The 19,418-nt window shown below is 41.3% G+C and overlaps 1 protein-coding gene across 4 annotated transcripts in view; it reads right to left on the bottom strand.

Moving 5' to 3' along the window:
* The window catches only part of LOC132875762 (integrin alpha-X-like), a 52,452-nt gene that overhangs the window by 27,840 nt on the left and 5,194 nt on the right, over nucleotides 1–19,418 (bottom strand). Inside the window, exons 4-10 of one of the 4 annotated variants that reach the window (XM_060912796.1) lie at nucleotides 10,987–11,042; nucleotides 5,772–5,886; nucleotides 5,520–5,653; nucleotides 5,294–5,439; nucleotides 1,031–1,184; nucleotides 817–949; nucleotides 654–727 (exon numbers count right to left, since the gene is read on the bottom strand). In XM_060912796.1, coding sequence (XP_060768779.1) covers nucleotides 654–727; nucleotides 817–949; nucleotides 1,031–1,184; nucleotides 5,294–5,439; nucleotides 5,520–5,653; nucleotides 5,772–5,886; nucleotides 10,987–11,042 — 812 coding nt within the window. Of the gene's footprint in view, nucleotides 1–653; nucleotides 728–816; nucleotides 950–1,030; nucleotides 1,185–5,293; nucleotides 5,489–5,519; nucleotides 5,654–5,771; nucleotides 5,887–5,958; nucleotides 5,998–10,986; nucleotides 11,043–19,418 lie in introns of those variants that run through there. The other 3 variants (XM_060912797.1, XM_060912798.1, XM_060912799.1) reach the window with 3 other exon arrangements.

The following is a 19,418-nucleotide window of genomic DNA, read 5'->3' as shown; positions in this document are numbered from 1 at the left end:
AGTGACTTGTAGCTTGGTCCTCTTGTTGATGATAGTCTTAGACACTGGCCTTTCATTTAAACTAAGGTCTTTTACCTGACTACAGACTGTGAATTGCGCTGCCAATTCTTGTGATGTGACTGAAAAACCTTTTGTGTCACAGGTCTGCTACACGTTTGTCTCTTTGATGGCAACAGTGCAGAACTTGCTTTTTCATTCACAGGCTCCTTTCCTCCAGGCTCTCCTCAGGCCCCAACACACATTTTAAATACTAACTGTATTCTAATTATTTTTGTCATATACATGTACATCAAGAGGGATTTATGCTGTAGACATTTTGCAATAAAGGTAAAAATAACATTCATGGATTTCTTTATTTATTGATAACTTTGTAGCTAAAAAAGCAGCAGCGGGTTTAAACACAGAGCGCTGGGAAAACAGCACTTTGCGCATGCAGAAAAGCCCAAATTACCCTGTATCACGATGGGAAAAAGCCCAAATTCAGAAATACAGGGTGTAACCCAAATTATGTAATTGAAAAGGCTTGACAGTGTGGCCTAAAAATTATTAAAGTCGGAAATGTGTGTGTGTGTGTGTGTGTGTGTGTGTGTGTGTGTGTGTGTGTGAGTGAGTGAGTGAGTGAGTGAGTGAGTGAGTGAGAACTGGTTCCTGACCTCAGAAAGTGCAACACTGAATCCTCCCTGAGAGAGTTCAAGCTGGATAGAACTTGAGTTCCCCAAGTTTGTACCTACACACAGGATGTATTTTTATTATATTTATTTGTGTGTGTGTGTGTGTGTGTGTGTGTGTGTGTGTGTGTGTGTGTGTGTGTGTTACCTTCAATGCTGAAGATCCTCTCAGTGAGCTGTGAGACAATAGAGGAAAGAGAACTGAAACTTGGAGTCTCGAACACATAACGAGGTTTCGTAGCAATCTGTTCCAATTCCTCTCGAGAATACTCCTTACCCACCTGAGAGGGAGACAGGTAAGTCAGAGAGAGAGAGAAAGAGAGAGAGAGAGAGTGCAGGTGAAAGAGCAGTTAGGGTTTTACCCCAATGGCGAATCGGGTCACTCCTCTCTCATTGGCCAGAGCGATCACAGAGCTGAAATTGTCATTTTGATCATTGGATTTTCCATCTGTGACCACAACCAGCAGCTTCTGAGAGTTGTTTCTCATTCCAACTTTCTCCTGGAACATTTCCTCTCTAAAAGAACCAAAAATAGAGGGGCAGAAAGAGATGAATGTGAGAGATGGAGATATGGAGAGATGTAGTTGAGTGATGCTGAGAGAGATATGGATGGATATAAGTGGGGGGTTGTTATTTTAAGAATTTTGACTTTTCCATGTTTTATCCCCCTAGAAATATGGAGATGGTCCATCTATGTGGGAAAATGTCAAATTTTATTAAATTGAACCTTGCTAACCCCCCTGTACATACCCTCTGAAAGTTTCCATTCTTACAATATGACAAAATACATTACAGTGCTGTTTGAAATTAGAATGCTGCTTTTTTTAAAATTTGTTTTAAAGTTATCGATGAATGCGAACCTCTTCAGGTATGCCACTAGGTACAACTACAACATTTTCAGTGCAGATGATCGTTATTTTAAGGTAATAAGCTTAGTGGTAAGTAACCTTACATTCAAGTAAATTAAACATATGGTAATTCTGCTCTTTTTCAGCAAGTTTTAAAGTTATTGATGAATGTCACACTCTTCAGTAAAACCTCAAATATGAACTATTTTTAAGCACAGAGGATCATTACTTAAGGTTACTAATTTAGTTTTAAGAACCAGTATGCACAAATGATTCATATTTGAATTATATCTCCCAATGTATTAAATAGTCATTATTTGTATTCTTGCAGGTAAATAATGGCTTCTGTTGCAACACGGTCAAAAGCTAAGAAGATACTAGGTGTAGTAGAGTACATAGAGCAGGCTGAGTTCCCTTCTGGGATGCTTCCAACAGGGAAGGACATCATTCAGAATATGCTCTATCTGCTGCGGCCGAAGCGTGCTGGTCAAGCACAGAGATCCAGGGATGCTGCTGCTCAGTTGCTGGCAGAACTTGTTCAAGAGCCCTGGTTATTTTGTAACTTATACACCATCCACACCAGACATAAAGAAGCATATCTTGAAACTTTATGGAGAATTTGTTACTCTGATTCACACCCGTAAACAGAGACAAAATGAGGATTTCTAACAACTCTTTTTGTGAGAAATAAATGTTATTACTGTGATTTTTGATGTTATATTTAAGAGTTATTTCCGTTAAGGAATGCTTATATTAGTGAAAGAGGCAGTTTTTGACTATTTGGAGGGGTTATTAACTTCAGAGGGTATGTACAGGGGGGTTAGCATTTTTCAGTTGGCCAAATATTGGCATTTCCACTTAGATAGATCATCTCCATATTTTGGATGGGGTAGAAAAAATTTTTTGGTCTAACACCCCCCCAATATAAGAAAAATAAAAAAATAAATAAACAAATGAAGGACAGACTTCATCTGGATCAGTATGTCATGTGTTTAGTCACAGTATGAAGTATATGGCTGAAGGTGTGTGTGTGTGTGTGTGTTAGGCTTGGCACGGTTATGGGAAAAAAACCGAACCGTACGATACGCCTGTTGCGGTGCAATACGCGTATAAACCGCGGTACCCCTATTTAAGACGTTCGCCAAAAAAAAAAAGCCGAATGCCCGTATGAAACCACGTGGTTCTCTTTCGCGCGAACAGGGGTGATAGCGTTCTGGTGCCGCGCCAGATTTCCGGCGTACCGCGGCGCCGGAAAAAAAAAAATCTAGTTCGCCCATTATCCTGTGTCATTCTGAGATGCGCAGATAGACAGTAAAGGGAATTCGGAATTCCCTTTACTGTCTATCTGCGCATCTCAAAATGACACAGGATAATGGGCGAACTAGATTTTTTTTTTTTCCGGCGCCGCGGTACGCCGGAAATCCGGCGCGGCGCCGGAACGCTATCACCCCTGCGCGAAAGAATTGAAGTGACAGCGGAGTGTGGATGGCAAGTGCAAAAATGGCAAGTGGGAGTGGAGAAGGCAGGTCGTCGTACATAGAGGATGCCCTCGCGGCATTCAAATCAGGTGTGTGGGAACATTTTGGTTTTCCCATTACATGCGATGACGCCGGCAAAAAATCAATTGACAAAAACGTCACAATATGCAAGCTTTGTAAAGTACGAATGCCGTACACTCGTGGGAATACTTCAAATATGTCTGCACATCTAAAGAGACATCACACGAGTGTATCAGAGGAGGTGAGGAGAGAGCCTGCCAAAACGCAAACTCAGATCACTGCGGCATTCAAACAGACTCTGCCTTTGGACCCCACGAAGGCAAAATCCATAACGAAAGCCATTGGCATGTTTATAGCAAAAGACATGCAGCCCTACAACGTGGTTGAGGGCGAGGGCTTCAGGAACGTTATACAGGTACTGGAGCCGCGATATAGTATACCCTCTCGTCGGCACTTTGGCACCAATGTCATTCCTAACTTGTACGAACAGACAAGGGAGGAAATAGTCAAGGAATTATCCGACACCTGCCACATAGCTCTCACGACCGATGGATGGACTTCCAGGTCCACCGACAGTTATCTCACTGTGACTGCTCATCACATTACTTCCCAATGGGAATTGCGAAGCTGCGTGTTGCAAACGCGCCCGATTTATGAGAGCCATACCAGCGAGTTTCTCTCCGAAAAGCTAAAGGAGGTAGTGGATGAATGGAAGCTGGAGAGGGCCAACTGCACTATTCCGGTCACAACAGACAACGCGAAAAATATTGTGAATGCGATAGGCTTGACAGAGGGACTTGGGCCACAAATCGCCTGTTTCGCGCACACCGTTAACCTGGCTGCCAAGAGTGCAATCTCGATTGCCCAAATATCCCGACTGCTGGCGAGGGTTAGAAAGGTGGTAACGTTTTTTCACCGGAGCACTACAGCAGCCTTCATCCTAAAATCCAAGCAGGAAATGCTGACATTGCCAGACCACAAACTAATTCATGATGTGCCAACTCGTTGGAACTCTACATATGATATGCTGGAGCGTTATGTGGAGCAACAGGCTGCCATCTATTCAGCTGTGATGGACAAAGACATGAAGAAAAAAACCAAGGACATGTCGTTGTTAAACGACAATGAAACAAAGCTGGCAGAGGACCTCATTGATGTCCTTAAACCTCTGAAGAATGTGACCACCCTTATGAGTACAGAAACATCCCCTTCAGTTTCAATGATTATGCCACTGCAGAGGATGGTACTGAAAACAATGGCATCAAGTGCAGAAGACAGCTCCACCATCAAAGAAGCAAAGGCAGCCATCTCTAACGATCTTCAATGCAGATACAGTGATCCTAGTATTCAGGCTTATCTGCACAGAGCTACAGTACTGGATCCAAGATTCAAGACCCTGCCTTATCTGGATGACGCCTGTGTTCAGAAAATCTGGGATGATCTCACCAATGACATTGTGGACATTGAGAAGCAGGTAGGCTATTGTGATTTTCTGTTGTATCGCTAAAATAGGCCTAAATATTATTTTTCAGTAATGAACTGCTTTTCATCTTTCATCTTTTTATGCCTTTGGGTTTTTTTTTGGTTTTTGTTTCTTTTTTTTTGTATTCACCACTGCCATGTAGAGCATGTATTGTGTCACTGTCATGAGTCCTTCATGTCATTAACATTTCCCAAATGTCTATTCTGATGCTTTCCAGGGTCAACAACAACACAGTGAAGCCGAGCCAGGCAGTTCATCCACAGGAGCGGAATCCAGGCCGTCAGGGACCTCTCCTCCCCCCAAAAAATCTGCCATGGCAACAGTTTTTGCTGATTTTTTTACAACAGAACCAAGAAGCACAAAGTCTTTGCCAGACACAATTCGTGAAGAGGTCACCTCATACAAGGAAACAGGCTGCATCTCAAACCCTAACCCTGTCAACTCAAACTCAGTTTGTGCATGATTATTTCATTGTAACTATAATTTTAACCTCTCTTAAATGCTGTATCCTAAACTATGTTTACTTAAGGTAAATAGTAGGCTATATGCCCAAATACAGAGTACTTAAGATTTAAAAAAAAAAAAAAACGCAATACGTACCGAACCGCAGACCTCAAACCGCAATACGTACCGAACCGCGACTTTTGTGAACCGTGCCACCCCTAGTGTGTGTGTGTGTGTGTATTTACACACAGTTTGCACATACATAGACACACACAGAGTATGGCTGTGTGTGTGTGTGTGTGTGTGTGTGTGTGTGTGTGTGTGTGTGTGTGTGTGTGTGTGTGTACTTACAGTACAAAACGTATGGCTGAAGGTGTGTGTGTGTTTCCTTTACTGTGCGTGATTCCTGACATCAGATGATCTGCATTTCGATCTGCAGCAAAATTCTCAAACTGAAATACTGCAGAGGCTCGAGAGGAGAACTTTGCTACAGCCACCTAACACACACACATGGAGTGAAACTTGAGAAAACTTCGCTACCGCCACCTACAACACACACACACACACACACACACACCTGTGCTCGTGGGTTGGTGAATGATCTGATTACATCTTTGATGAAATTTATCATTTTGTCGAAATCTTCAGTTGTAATACTCTGAGAGTCATCAAACAGAATCACTGCATCGAGTGGAGGAATCACATGACATTCTAACACACACACATACACACACACACACACACACACACACACGTTTACTACACATAAAACTAACACAAACAATAATTATATAATTTATTAATTAATAATATACAATAGAACAGGTACCTGGGAAAACAGGTTTGTAGGTGTGAGAGCGTGTGAGAGAAACATTTAGCTCCACACACTCACCATGCAAATAATTAAACCCTTCACACTCCTGCTGCACATGAGGACTACACACCTACACACACACACACACACACACACACACACACACACACACACAGTAAATGCTGATGTTGTAGCACTCTACCTTTAGGTTTCTCTGTGTTGTGTGTTCTAAGGGTCCCTCCTGTTTACAGAAAGGAGAAAGAGACAGAAGACCCTCCAGAGATCAAATGGTTTCTTTGGAAATTTGGTAGAACTTCATTTAGCAAGTCCTGAACAACCCTCAATAGTCTGTCAAATGATTGTCACATCAACAAATTCTAATTCTGTCTATTAACTAATTTTCAACAATATGCCAACAATTAATGACTACTGGTGTTTAGCAGTTAATCTGTACACACTGTCCAGATCATCAACTTCTCACTTTCACTTTCACGGTATTTGGGTAGTCCAGGTTCATGCGCTTGATGTTTATTGTAGCATTGTGACTGCTCCCTATCTGCTATCACAATTTTAAAATCAGTTATAGGTGAAAAATCAGCATCAGTTGACATTATCAGTACTAACAAGTTGCCACTGTTGGGTGCTTAACCTTCATCTATTTAACTGCCCACATTTTCTGGTGATTGTGGAGTGACTGTGTAGTGTAAGCAGTGAATGAGGAAATGAAAAAGAGGGTGGGAGACTCTAAAAATGTGGGTGAGAGATCTGGGTAGTTTATATTTTATGTTACAAAGCTGAACTTCCAAAAATACCATGTTAAATTGACTCCAGCTGCTCACTGGGCTCACTAAGGTATTGAAGCAAATTTGTATTTAGGAAAGTGTGTTGGTATAGGAGCCTTTTGTTTTTTTTAAAGTTTGAACTAAATTAAGTTATTTCAATGTATTAGAGGAATACTAAATTTGATTAAATCAATCATGTGCTAAGGAACACTGTTGAAATATTTTTATTGTATTTTATGGTCTTTTATTGTGTTGGTACTCTTAATTTGATGGTGTGTGGAAAGCAATTAAAGATAAGATGGCCTCTCACCTTTGACAACTAGCTGAAACAAAGAAACTAGGAAGATATGAAAGACATAGTTCTTTACAGCTATTTAGATTATTTAGACTTTTTTGGATATTTTGGGGCGGCATGGTGGTGTAGTGTTTAGCACTGTTGCCTCACAGCAAGAAGGTCCTGGGTTCGAGCCCAGTGGCCGGCGAGGTCCTTTCTGTGTGGAGTTTGCATGTTCTCCCGTGTCTGCGTGGGTTTTCTCCGGGTGCTCCGATTTCCCCCACAGTCCAAAGACATGCAGGTTAGGTTAATTGGTAACTCTAAATTGACCGTAGGTGTGAGTGTGAATGGTTGTTTGTCTCTATGTATCAGCCCTGCTTTAACCTGGCGACTTGTCCAGGGTGTACCCTGCCATTCGCCCATAGTCAGCTGGGATAGGCTCCAGCTTGCCTGTGACCCTGTAGAACAGGATAGGTGGCTACAGATGATGGATGGATATTTTGGTTTCTATTTAAGTTTGTACCCTTTTTAATTACCCTTACATGCAAGTCTTCATTAATCATTTGTTTCAATATCAATGCTTTGGATTATCGAAGTCTGTTAGAGTTTGGATTATATTCTTTGTTTGGCCTACCACACCCTGCCTTCCTCCCTGCCTATTTATCTCCCTGCCTAGTTACTTCCTGCCTGACTTCTAACCATCATTTTTGTGTACCCCCACTGTTTAAAGGTACAAATTTAAATTCACATTTTCTTGGATGGTCTTTTGAAGAAGAGGTTTTTACATCTAAATTCATAGTGACTGTTGAGACAAACACAACTTTGAAAATAAGCCATTACAGTTAGGAAAGATCAACATTATGAGAAGAAGAATGGTGTGATATGAAAATCAAGTAAATAAAGTAGATTCTCACTTTGCTCAGGCTGTCTAGGTTTTAAAATAAAAAAATGACAGAAAAGAATGGCTGTTATAACATGTGAATGCCATGGGATATACATGGCCCAAAGGATGAGGTGGTGAGTGCTACAGAGATGGATTCTTTATCCATTCTGGTGGAAATATGTGATGTTTAAGCTTTCAGGTCTCAGTTAAAAATGAAAAGTCCAATCCCTGTGAGGTGAAAAATTAATTTAAAAGAGAGATTTTATCTGAGATCAACCTTGCATTAATCCGTGTCATTTTTACAGACATGGAGTTTGTTGTTGATAGCAGAGCGTAGTGCATTGTCTGGATGTTGCAATGATCCACTCCTCTTTTGCCACAGAATTGAGGGCTTGCCCATAAGATGTGTTGATGACAACAACCAGTTAGCAGGAACACAGATTAGATGTGCATACTTCTGTTCCAGAGGTTTCCACTGGATAAGGCGATGCTGCCAAATCAAAATCCATGCCACCCAACGTAAAATCCACTGGCACAGACATCAGAGATTTGTCTTCTGAGGTTTACAAAAATTCTCCATTGTTTTCACTCCTTTATGTACCAGGCACCCTACTGATGAGTGCGGCAAGGCAGGGAAAAACATACTGGCACTGAAGATCAGAACTAAGGGTTAAAGTATCTCTGATCCCCAAAGTTCTCACCATATACTAGTGCATCTCAAAAAATTAGAATATTGTGAAAAAGTTCAATATTTTCCATCAGTTATTTAACAAAGTGAAAATGTTATATATTATAGACTCATTACACATAAACTAAAATGTTTCAAGCATTTTTCTATTTTAATTTTAATCAGTATGGCATACAGTACAAAAACATAAAAAAACCCATCTCAAAATATTAGAATATTTCATTTTGAGTTTGAGTAAAACAGTATGAACACAGTGTATCTCTCGGTCTAGTTCAGTACACACAACCACAATCATGGGGAAGACTGCTGACTTGACTGTTGTCCAGAAGATGATCACTGATGCCCTCTACAAGGAAGGTAAGCCACAAAAGGTCATTGCTGAAAAGGGTGGCTGGAAAAGGTGCACAAGCAACAGGGATGGCCGCAGTCTTGAGAGGATTGTCAAGAAAAGTTGATTCAAGAACTTGGGAGAGCTTCACAAGGAGTGGACTGAGGCTGGTGTCAGTGTATCAAGACCCAACACGAACAGACATCTTCAAGAAAGGGGATACAACTTTCACATTCCTAATATCAAGCTACTCCTGAGCCAGAGACAATGTCAGAAGTGTCTTATCTGGGCTAAGGAGAGAAAGAAATGGACTGTTGCTCAGTGGTCCAAAGTCCTCTTTTCAGATGAAAGTACATTTTGCATTTAATTTGGAAATCACGGTTCTAGAGTCTGGAGGAAGAGTGGAGAGGCACAGAATCCAAGGTGTTTGAAGCCCAGTGTGAAGTTTCCACAGTCTGTGATGATTTGGGCTGCCATGTCATCTGCTGGTGTTGGTCCACTGTATTTTATCAAGTCCAAAGTCAACACAGCCATCTACCAGGAGATTTTAGAGCACTTCATGCTTCCATCTGCTGACGAGCTTTTTGGAGATGCTGATTTCCTTTTCCAGCAGGACTTAGCACCTACCCACAGTGCCAAAACTACTACCAAATGGTTTGCTGACCATGATATTACTGTGTTTGATTGGCCAGCCAACTTGCCGGACCTGAACCCCATAGAGAATCTATGAGGTATTGTCAAGAGGAAGATGAAAAACACCCGACCCAAAAATACAGATACGCTGAAGGCCACTATCAAAGCAACCTGGGCTTCAATAACACTTCAGCAGTGCCACAGACTGATCACCTCCATGCCACACCGCATTGATACAGTAATTCATGGTAAAGGATCCCCAACCAAGGATTGAGTGTATAAATGAATATACTTTTCAGAAGTTGGACATTTCTGTATTGGAAATCCTTTTTTTCATTGATTTTAGGGAATATTCTAATAATTTGAGATGCTGGATTTCTGATTTTCATGAGCTATAAGCCATAATAATCAAAATGAAAACAAAAAAAGGCTTTAAATATTTCACTTTACATGTAATAAATATAGAATATATGAAAGTTTACCTTTTTGAATTAAATTATGAAAAAAAGGAACTTTTTCATGGTATTCTAATTTTTTGAGATGCACTAGTATAACAGAGGCTTGAAAGTAAATTTTGCTGATTACAGACAAGATCTTTAGTGGCAAAGTCTTCTGGATGAAGGAATACATAAATAATGCAAGTATACACAGAACAGTTAAGAGACTACTGCTTGTCAATGGAGTCACTTGTGCCATCATAAGAAGTTCCAGGAAGTTTCCATTGTTGAAATCATTTGTCAGCGCAGATGAAGAAAAGGTGATGGCATTCATAAATGATCAGAAAGTACATAATTGACCTGTTTTTGGTGACTAGATTGAAAAAAAAAGGATCAGATTACTTCCTGATAGATGTAAATTACAAGTCTAAATCTATATCTGCATTTCTGTAAAGCTGCTTTGTAACAATGTCCATTGTTAAAAGATAAATGAACTAAATTTCATTGTGCAGTGACCATAAAGGTATTCTAGATAGATAGATATAAGTGCGATATAAATAATTAAAATTGACAGAAAATCAGAGCAATTTCAGGAATTTTAGGTACTTTAGAAATGTGTGTTCACATATTCCAGAGATAGTTTTTAAGTTTAAAGCAAATTATTGCATTCTACTTACATCAATCCCTGTGATCAAAGTGAATAATAGGGGTTAGGTCACATTTAAGTTGGGTAAAAGTTGACAACATGGAATGTCCATTCTTCAAAGTGAACTTGAGGCAATAAGGAGATTTCTCTGTCTACTAACATGTTGAAGGTACATTTCTCCATCACCACAACTATATTTGTAGTTGTCTCACTAGCCTGGAGTCATCCTTTATCACCCATATATTAATGGATTTTAGACCCTCATGCACATTTCTCACACTGACACACCTTCGTTGTTGATTGTTTTGGTCACAGTGGCACTAAATTGACCACCAGTAAGTGTCACATCATGTCTTTTCATACTGTCAATCTCTCATGACCTCAAAACTCATGACCAAAGAAGTTGATGAGTGAATTTTGAGTGGACAGCACATTTGGGCTGAGCTCCTTACAGTGTACCATTGACTTGAATTAAGTCTAATTAGGATTTTTAATGGCTGATTTGAGGTAAAATCATCTACATACTTACATACTGTGTTTTTGGGAAGCATTAACTCACCAAGGCACGATGTTCAGTGCAAGCAAGGGACAGTCCAAATGCTCCATTTGATTGGACTACAAAGGCACAGAGAGAGAGAGAGAGAGAGAGAGAGAGACAGCCAACAACAAGGACAGAGAGAGAGAGATTTAAAGATTTTGGTTTGCTGTTCATTTTGTGTTTTGATTTGGTAATGAGTGTACACAACATCAACTGAACACAATAACTGGAATTGTTCTAGTGAACATACCATGATGGTTCATTTACAGCTTTCCTCTTGCATTTGAAATAAGTGATGTACAAAGTCACACTACTTTCAGTTTCACTGTGTGTGTGTGTGTGTGTGTGTGTGTGTGTGTGTGTGTGTAAAATGTGTGTTTTCTATTGTTCATGATTTAAAAAATGCTATTTCCTTCTCGAGTGTGAGGAAAAGCATTTGGAATGAGGTCATTTAAAAATGAAACAAACAAATTTAAGGGCTTAGTACACACACATACACACACAGTTACGTCGAAAAGGAGAAGTGGAAGTGTTTTTCAGAGGCAGGAATGACAGTTGAGAACCACAAGTCTGCTTTTACAGAATAACTTTCTCCAGGCTGACTAAAAATCGGTTAGAGGCATTTCAAACCAGGTGTGAGAAATAGTCTGTGTGTGTGTGTGTGTGTGTGTGTGTGAGAGAGAGAGAGAGAGAGAGAGAGAGAGAGAGAAATTTAACAATGGTTAACGTTCAGCTAATTTCAGTGAAATTATTTGCACAAATACTGCAGCTGAAACTGCAAATGAAGCAATTTTTTTTGATGTATTTCAATAAACATACTGTTGAAATATACAACTGCAAAGTTTGAGATGACATTAATAAAAACTGATGTCTTTATGGGGCAAAAAAGGTTTGTGGGTTTACTAAAAAATTGTCCGTTCATAAGTCGCAGCCAAAACACATCATTCAACAGTGCCATGAAGTCACGTTGGCTCCAAACTTAATCCCTGTCTCTGAAATCACTCACTACTCACTGTATAGTGAGTTTGCCATTTTGTAGTGCTGTCTGAATATATAGTGAGAATTATTACACCCTATATAGTGGGCTCATAGTATCCCACAATGCATTGTGAAAAGTAGTGTACAACCGATGGTCACTAACCAAGCAATATATACCATCATGCATTGTGATTGCGCTGAAAAAAAAGTGTGTTGGGGTGAATGGATGGAGGAAGAAACACATTATAAACGGACATTCAAGTACAATTAAAAATAGTAAGAGATGAGAAAAAAAGCTAAAATGGAATTAGACATAAAATTCAAGAATAAACGTTCCAGGGCAGAGTGAGGAATTAATCAAAAGCCTCAAATTTGATTTAATAAAAGGCAGCGACAAAGAAGAAAGGATTCAGCCTTGATTTAAAAGAACTGAAACACGCAGCAGACACAAAGTACTTTGTATTTATTCATGTGGGAAATACAATCGGTATAATATGGATTTATTATTTTGAAACCCACCAGCTGACTGATCTGACACGTTTTAATTGTGCGACAGTAATCTGGCCCGTAGCCAGGGGGGATCGGAGGGTTCGTTCGATCCCCCCCCCCCGCGACATCGCCCCCCGGACACACACGCCCCTCAAGATTACTCAAGATTTATTCATTTGTTCATGTCCGATGAATATACATTGATTCACATTTAAATTTACAATATCAAATCCAGACTAATCAAAAAAGAAAAGTAGACTAAGTGAGGACGAGTTAGAAAAACGGGTTCATTTCTCCTATGTTTATGTTTACACGTTTTGTTCAGACTGCTTTACACCCCAATCCAGTGGGTGGCGGTAATGCCCCCATTAGACCCCTTTCACTGACGTCACCCGAAACCGGAAGTAAACAAACCCTGCGCCATATTGGAAGACCAACAAACTCGTGATTAGGGGGAAATAACGGCAGCGCGCGGTATGTGAACCCACGAGGCACTTGGTTCATCAAAAACCTACAATGGTAAACTTTTGTGCTGTGTTAGGGTTCTAACAAAGCTGATGGGAAAGGTGAAAAGAAGTCTTTCTACAGAATACCAGCTGTGATTGAGACACAAAGGGAGCAAACCAAGGAGCTTTCTGCCGGGAGACAGAGAGAGGATTTAGCTGCTTTATGCAGAGCGGATCTGAATACTTTAAGTCTATTTTGTTACTGGTAAGTCACTAGGCTAGAGTGTTGTAGAACATTTTTTTTTAATATTTACTTAATAAAAACATCCTTAATTTTATCAAATATACTCTACTCTAGGCGGCACGGTGGTGTAGTGGTTAGCGCTGTCGCCTCACAGCAAGAAGGTCCGGGTTCGAGCCCCATGGCCGGCGAGGGCCTTTCTGTGTGGAGTTTGCATGTTCTCCCCGTGTCCGCGTGGGTTTCCTCCGGGTGCTCCGGTTTCCCCCACAGTCCAAAGACATGCAGGTTAGGTTAACTGGTGACTCTAAATTGAGCGTAGGTGTGAATGTGAGTGTGAATGGTTGTCTGTGTCTATGTGTCAGCCCTGTGATGACCTGGCGACTTGTCCAGGGTGAACCCCGCCTTTCACCCGTAGTCAGCTGGGATAGGATCCAGCTCGCCTGCGACCCTGTAGAACAGGATAAAGCGGCTACAGATAATGAGATGAGATATATTTCATTTCTTTCTTTTGTTTTAATTTTCCTCCCTCCATCCCTCTTTGGATTTTAAATATAGTTTTTCCCCCATGTCCAAATAATTAAAATATATATAAATAAAAACAGATAAGTAGTAAATTAAAAATAAATTATGAAATAAAAAAATAAATTCTCCCTTGCCGCGAGTCTTATCATATGGGTCAAACCCATCAATCACAGCCAGTTTCTCCACATACCGTGCCCTTTCTGCAGCTGGTAATGTACTCACATAACCAGAATTATCAGCCATCGTGTCACTTTACTCTCGCTCGTACTTTGTTTTATATTGTGAGTGCATGTACTTGGTCTTCCAATATGGCGCCTAACAAAATCTCGCGGTACGGTGATGTCACGCGGTAGCCCTGGATAGAAGAGAAAATGGGGAAAAAAGAAGATAAAGACAGAAAACGCAAGAAATCTGCTGCTACTTTGTCCCAAAATATTGGCGCCATGTTCCAAAAAAGGGCCAAAATGGGTAAGGTGCTGAGTGCAGGACTTTGTTTTTCTTTTGTTTACAGCAGTAGTGGTAGATCAATCTGTCAGAGTGATCAGTGGGGGGTAGCGTCAGCCTGTCTGTCAGTCTATGTGTGTCAGTGACGTGCACACAGAGATGAGTTAGGTGGCTCGATGGCTAGGTACTAGTAGCGTCGGACCTGGGGCTGCTTTTATTTTTTTTTCAGCTTGGGAAATTGGAGCTGTGGTGTGGTGTGAAGACAGTAAAATGCGAGACTTTAAGAGCACGTGTTTTTCAGTCGTCATGGTAACATGGCATCATGGTAACATGACGCCCTGTCAGTGGTTTGGCATTTGGATCAGAGTGAAAAGAAACGTGTGCACTAGCTGAAAAATGAAAGTGTTCAGACCAGTGTGTGTGAAAACACCCACTGTTGCTGCATTTGGGCAATTTTAAATTAATTGTCCTTATAGGGCTGTGCGATATTATTTCAATCTCAGGATTACTTGAAACATTTCTCAATTAGAAATTATTGTTGTTTTTTATGCTAAAGCATGGCAGATCAGGAGTGTTCTGATGCCATAAACAACAACTGAAGTGAGCAACAGAGACAGACAACAACAGACAGACAGAGGAGGGGAGGGCAACAACAGACAGACAATGAAGGAGAGCAACAGAGACAGACAATGAAGAAGAGCAACAACAGACAGACAGAGGAGGGGAGAGCAACAACAACAGAGACAGACAATGAAGGAGAGCAACAACAACAGAGACCGACAATGAAGGAGAGCAACAACAACAACAGAGACACAATGAAGGAGAGCAACAGAGACAGGCAATGGAAAAGAGAAACAACAGACAACTGAGGTGAGCAACAGAGACAGACAATGAAGTCACAGCACAGTTGTAGGAAGATAACAATAATAAGTTAGACAACAGAGAACTTATAACGATTAAAAAAATGTCTAAATTAGAAGATTTGAAGTGTGCTCGTGTATTTGGGGGGTACGGGAGTAGGGGGCCAGATGAAGTCCACTTTTGGGGAAAAAAGATCCCCCCCCTCCACAATGCTGGCTACGGGCCTGAGTAATGATGTAAATACCAGCATGACGGACTAGTGTCCGAAAGTGTTTTTTCATTTTATCAATGAGCTCACTGTATAGTCCTCTATATAGTAATTCCCTAGATAGGGAGTAGTGAACGAGCGAGCGATTTCGGACACAGCCACTGTCACACGGCTGTAGTCCCGGGTATTTTCATCCTATAAATGAATGAATGAATGTAAGAGATTAATAGAAGACAACTAACTGACTGAAACAGATCGGAACTTGACTTGCAGTGTCCGAAGACGGAGGGGGGAACACGGGGGACACAACTGAGCGCTGCACGTTGAAAATGTTGGTTCCCGCCAACGGAAGATTCAGAACTGACTAGAAGACAACTTTAAAAAAGAAAAAAAAATGCACTATAGTTGTATTTTTCAGGACGGCATCAGAAGGTGAGTGATGGAGCGTGGGTGTTTACAGTGTAAGCTGTGGAATGATGGTGTTGCACAGAAAGCGCTCCTTGTAGCTGCTTCTGCTGAGTTTGTAGCGGCGGCTCTGTATGATTAGTGTGCAGGTGAGCTCTAAAGTTCCACTGGGTTAATGAATATCTACAGCGGGGCTCTGTTTGCCCCGACTCACTTTATTTAACAGGTCAACAACAGTTAGTGTTCATGTAGACACCAGTGGTTCCCCTGACAGCATTTAATCCTGTTTTAATGCTCCATGTAGCCGACATAGAAGCAGCCAACCGAGCGTCCCATAGCCAGCCTTTGGCATTTTAGTCACATAGAGGGATAAAATAGTTTTGTTGTTTTGCCACACGATATTAACGTCAACATAATTTTGTGTTGTCCAGATCCTACACATGAGCTGCTGCAGTCCCCTGAGCCTGGATGCACTGGACAAAACGGTATTTGTGTGTGTGTGTGTGTGTGAGAGAGAGAGAAACTTGGAGGACATGTTTATATGATCAGTCTTGTGAGATGGGATGTCATCTGGGATTGTGAATGTTGTAATATAATAATGTAACTTAGAATTTGTGTCTTTGTGGTCCTAAAGGAGAGAGATGTGGGTGAGAAGTGATATTTTTATTAAACTGATGATAAATTTTACTAGTTATGTCAGTTGGCACATGCCTCAGTTCCCAGAGACATTATGTATGTTGATAACTTAATGAGACAGAAACTGAAGTGAATGACTGACATACATTTTAAAAAAAGAGCAGTGCAAAAATCAGTCATAAAGATGTCAATCTTTGAATGTGTGTGGATGATAATATTTCTTCTTGTAAAGTTAGATATAACCTCCCCAACCTGTCTATGCCAATTTCCCTTAAAAACACAAGCCCCAGGAAAAGTTGACTCAGTCCCTGGTCTTTTCAAGAGCTAGAAACACCCCTGCTGTCACATATTGCATTTCACTATGTGAGTATGCAGGCACTTACAGATGTATGTGCAGCGGAAGACAGCTTAAGAATAGCAAACCAAGCCAAATTGAGAGACAGGAATCAAGGTCAGTAAACACCCTAGGGTTGGGCGATCAGCAGACAGAATATTAGAGGTGAAACGAGAAACACTAGCAAAGGTCAGAATGGTAGAAAGGCAGTCAGAGCTTACAAGGCTTGGTGTGATCAGTGAACCAAAATGATACTTTGCATTGAGTGCTTGTGAGACTGGTGTTTATATGCAGGGGCAGGTGATGAGGAAATGGATGTCAGCTGTGTGTTAGAAGGCGGGAGACAGAGGGCGCTGTGTATTCTGGGAGTTGTAGTTCGAGCTGTCCATGTTTGTAGTCAGCTCTTCACCAGCAGGTTTACTGACACACTATGGCAGACAGTAAACGCAGACAAAGAGGAGGCCAATATTGTGTCACCGGAGCACCAAATAATGAGAGTTGTATGAACACAACTTTTACCTCAGGTAATAAGGATGCATCTGTTCCCATCCGATCCAGTTGTGAGACGTGGACTCATTTTATTTAAATAATGTAGTTTAAAACTTACCAAGCCTCAACTTCTATGATTGTTCCATAATGTGCTTCTAATACTGTTTGAGTAAGACCATTAATATCAGCTTGTTCATAGGTATTGTTGTCTTGGTCTTGCTCATCGTTGTCTTTGACATCAGTGAGTGGTTTATCTCTGTGTGGTGCACACTTGCTGTTAAAAATGTCATAGTCTGCTTCTGCTTCATTTGGTGAACTACCTTGAGCACTAGAGATTGGTGATTCACTCCACACAGAATGGCTAAACATCTTTTTAATCATTATCAGGCCTTTCAATTACATGAAACCTGCGACAGATAATGTTGTAGGTGCCCAAATTAAGGTCAAGCGCCCAAAATATGCTACCAAAAGTAAAAAACAAACAAACAAAAAAATGTTGGCTGCATAAAACCCAATGTCTTGACTTTCTTCTTTAAAAACACAGAAATTAGCAAGAATTAGCATGTATTTCTCATAATTGATGAGAAATCCGCACCATTCCCATGTTCCGGGTTCGTCGAACTAGCCGTAAGCCTCATGCAGAGCACAAATTCCTCATCAATGGCGATCAGCACGCCATGATTTTGTGCAGGAGTGTACCAATGACCAGAGCGGGATTTCCACATTAAGTAAAGCTTCTTTCTTCTTCTTTTTGTTTGTTTGTTTGTTTGTTTTATGGCGGTTGGCAAACAGCTTTTAGGTGCATTACTGCCACCTTCTAGACTCGAGTGTGAACCAGAATGTTTACTACCCTGTTGTGCTAAATTCTCCTAATAATTCCTGTATCATTGAAAAAGCTAAAAATAGCTCTATATCCCACATTATCTGACCTCAACTGCAATATCTCTCTGATACCTAGTTTCATATGATTTAAATCAGGTAAAAGACTGAATAAAAGAGAGCTATTCAGGACACAACTGTGTGTATTTAAGATACAGCTTGCATCTTAAATACACACATGCCCCTTTTCCACCAAAGCAGTTCCAGGGCTGGTTCGGGGCCAGTGCTTAGTTTGGAACCGGGTTTTCTGTTTCCACTGACAAAGAACTGGCTCTGGGGCCAGAAAAACTGGTTCCAGGCTAGCACCAGCTCTTTGCTGGGCCAGAGGAAAGAACCGCTTACGTCAGCCGGGGGGGCGGAGTTGTTAAGACCAACAACAATGGCAAGACCGCCAAAGCCGACATAACACCGGCTAACGTTAGCTCATAACAAAGGCTAACATAACCATCTCACATTCAGTGTAAGTAAGAGTCAGAACGTTATTAGGTTATTACCTGTCTCTAGAACGTAATCACCGTCCATTCAAAACCTGTCGATCAACACAAACATATTGACTCTGCCGTTTTCTGATCCCAATGAAGCACCGTAAAGCCAGAAACAGCAGCTGTACAAACGCAAAGTCATCCATTATTGTTGTTGTTGCTGCTTCTTCTCCGTGTTGTTGTTGCTTCGATGTTTGCGCCAAGGTTTATGCAAACGCAGCGATGTAACTGACGTATACAGTGACGTAATGATGTGGCTCCCCTTAGCACCCCGAGCTATGGAAAAGAAAACTGGTTCTCAGCTGGCTCACAAGTTGAACGAGTTGTGAACCAGCACCAGTGCTGGCCCCGAACCAGCCCTGGAACTGATTTGGTGGAAAAGGGGTAACAGTTGTGTAAGTGTGGGTGGAATCAGTGACTTGTAGCTTGGTCCTCTTGTTGATGATAGTCTTAGACACTGGCCTTTCATTTAAACTAAGATCTTTTACCTGACTACATACTGTGAATTGCACTGCCAATTCTTGTGATGTGACTGAAAAACCTTTTGTGTCACAGGTCTGGTATACGTTTGTCTCTTTGATGGCAACGATGCAGAACTTGCTTTTTCATTCACAGGCTCCTTTCCTCCAGGCTCTCCTCAGGCCCCAACACACATTTTAAATACTAACTGACTGTATTCTAATTATTTTTGTCACGTACATCAAGAGGGAGGTGGCACGGTGGTGTAGTGGTTAGCGCTGTCGCCTCACAGCAAGAAGGTCCGGGTTTGAGTCCCGTGGCTGGCGAGGGCCTTTCTGTGTGGAGTTTGCATGTTCTCCCCGTGTCCGCGTGGGTTTCCTCCGGGTGCTCCGTTTTCCCCCACAGTCCAAAGACATGCAGGTTAGGTTAACTGGTGACTCTAAATTGACCGTAGGTGTGAATGGTTGTCTGTGTCTATGTGTCAGCCCTGTGATGACCTGGCGACTTGTCCAGGGTGTACCCCGCCTTACGCCCGTAGTCAGCTGGGATAGGATCCAGCTCGCCTGCGACCCTGTAGAAC

This window comes from Neoarius graeffei, chromosome 28, assembly GCF_027579695.1.
Source record: "Neoarius graeffei isolate fNeoGra1 chromosome 28, fNeoGra1.pri, whole genome shotgun sequence".
Taxonomy (NCBI): domain Eukaryota; kingdom Metazoa; phylum Chordata; class Actinopteri; order Siluriformes; family Ariidae; genus Neoarius; species Neoarius graeffei.
This window is presented reverse-complemented; position numbering and strand designations above follow the sequence as displayed.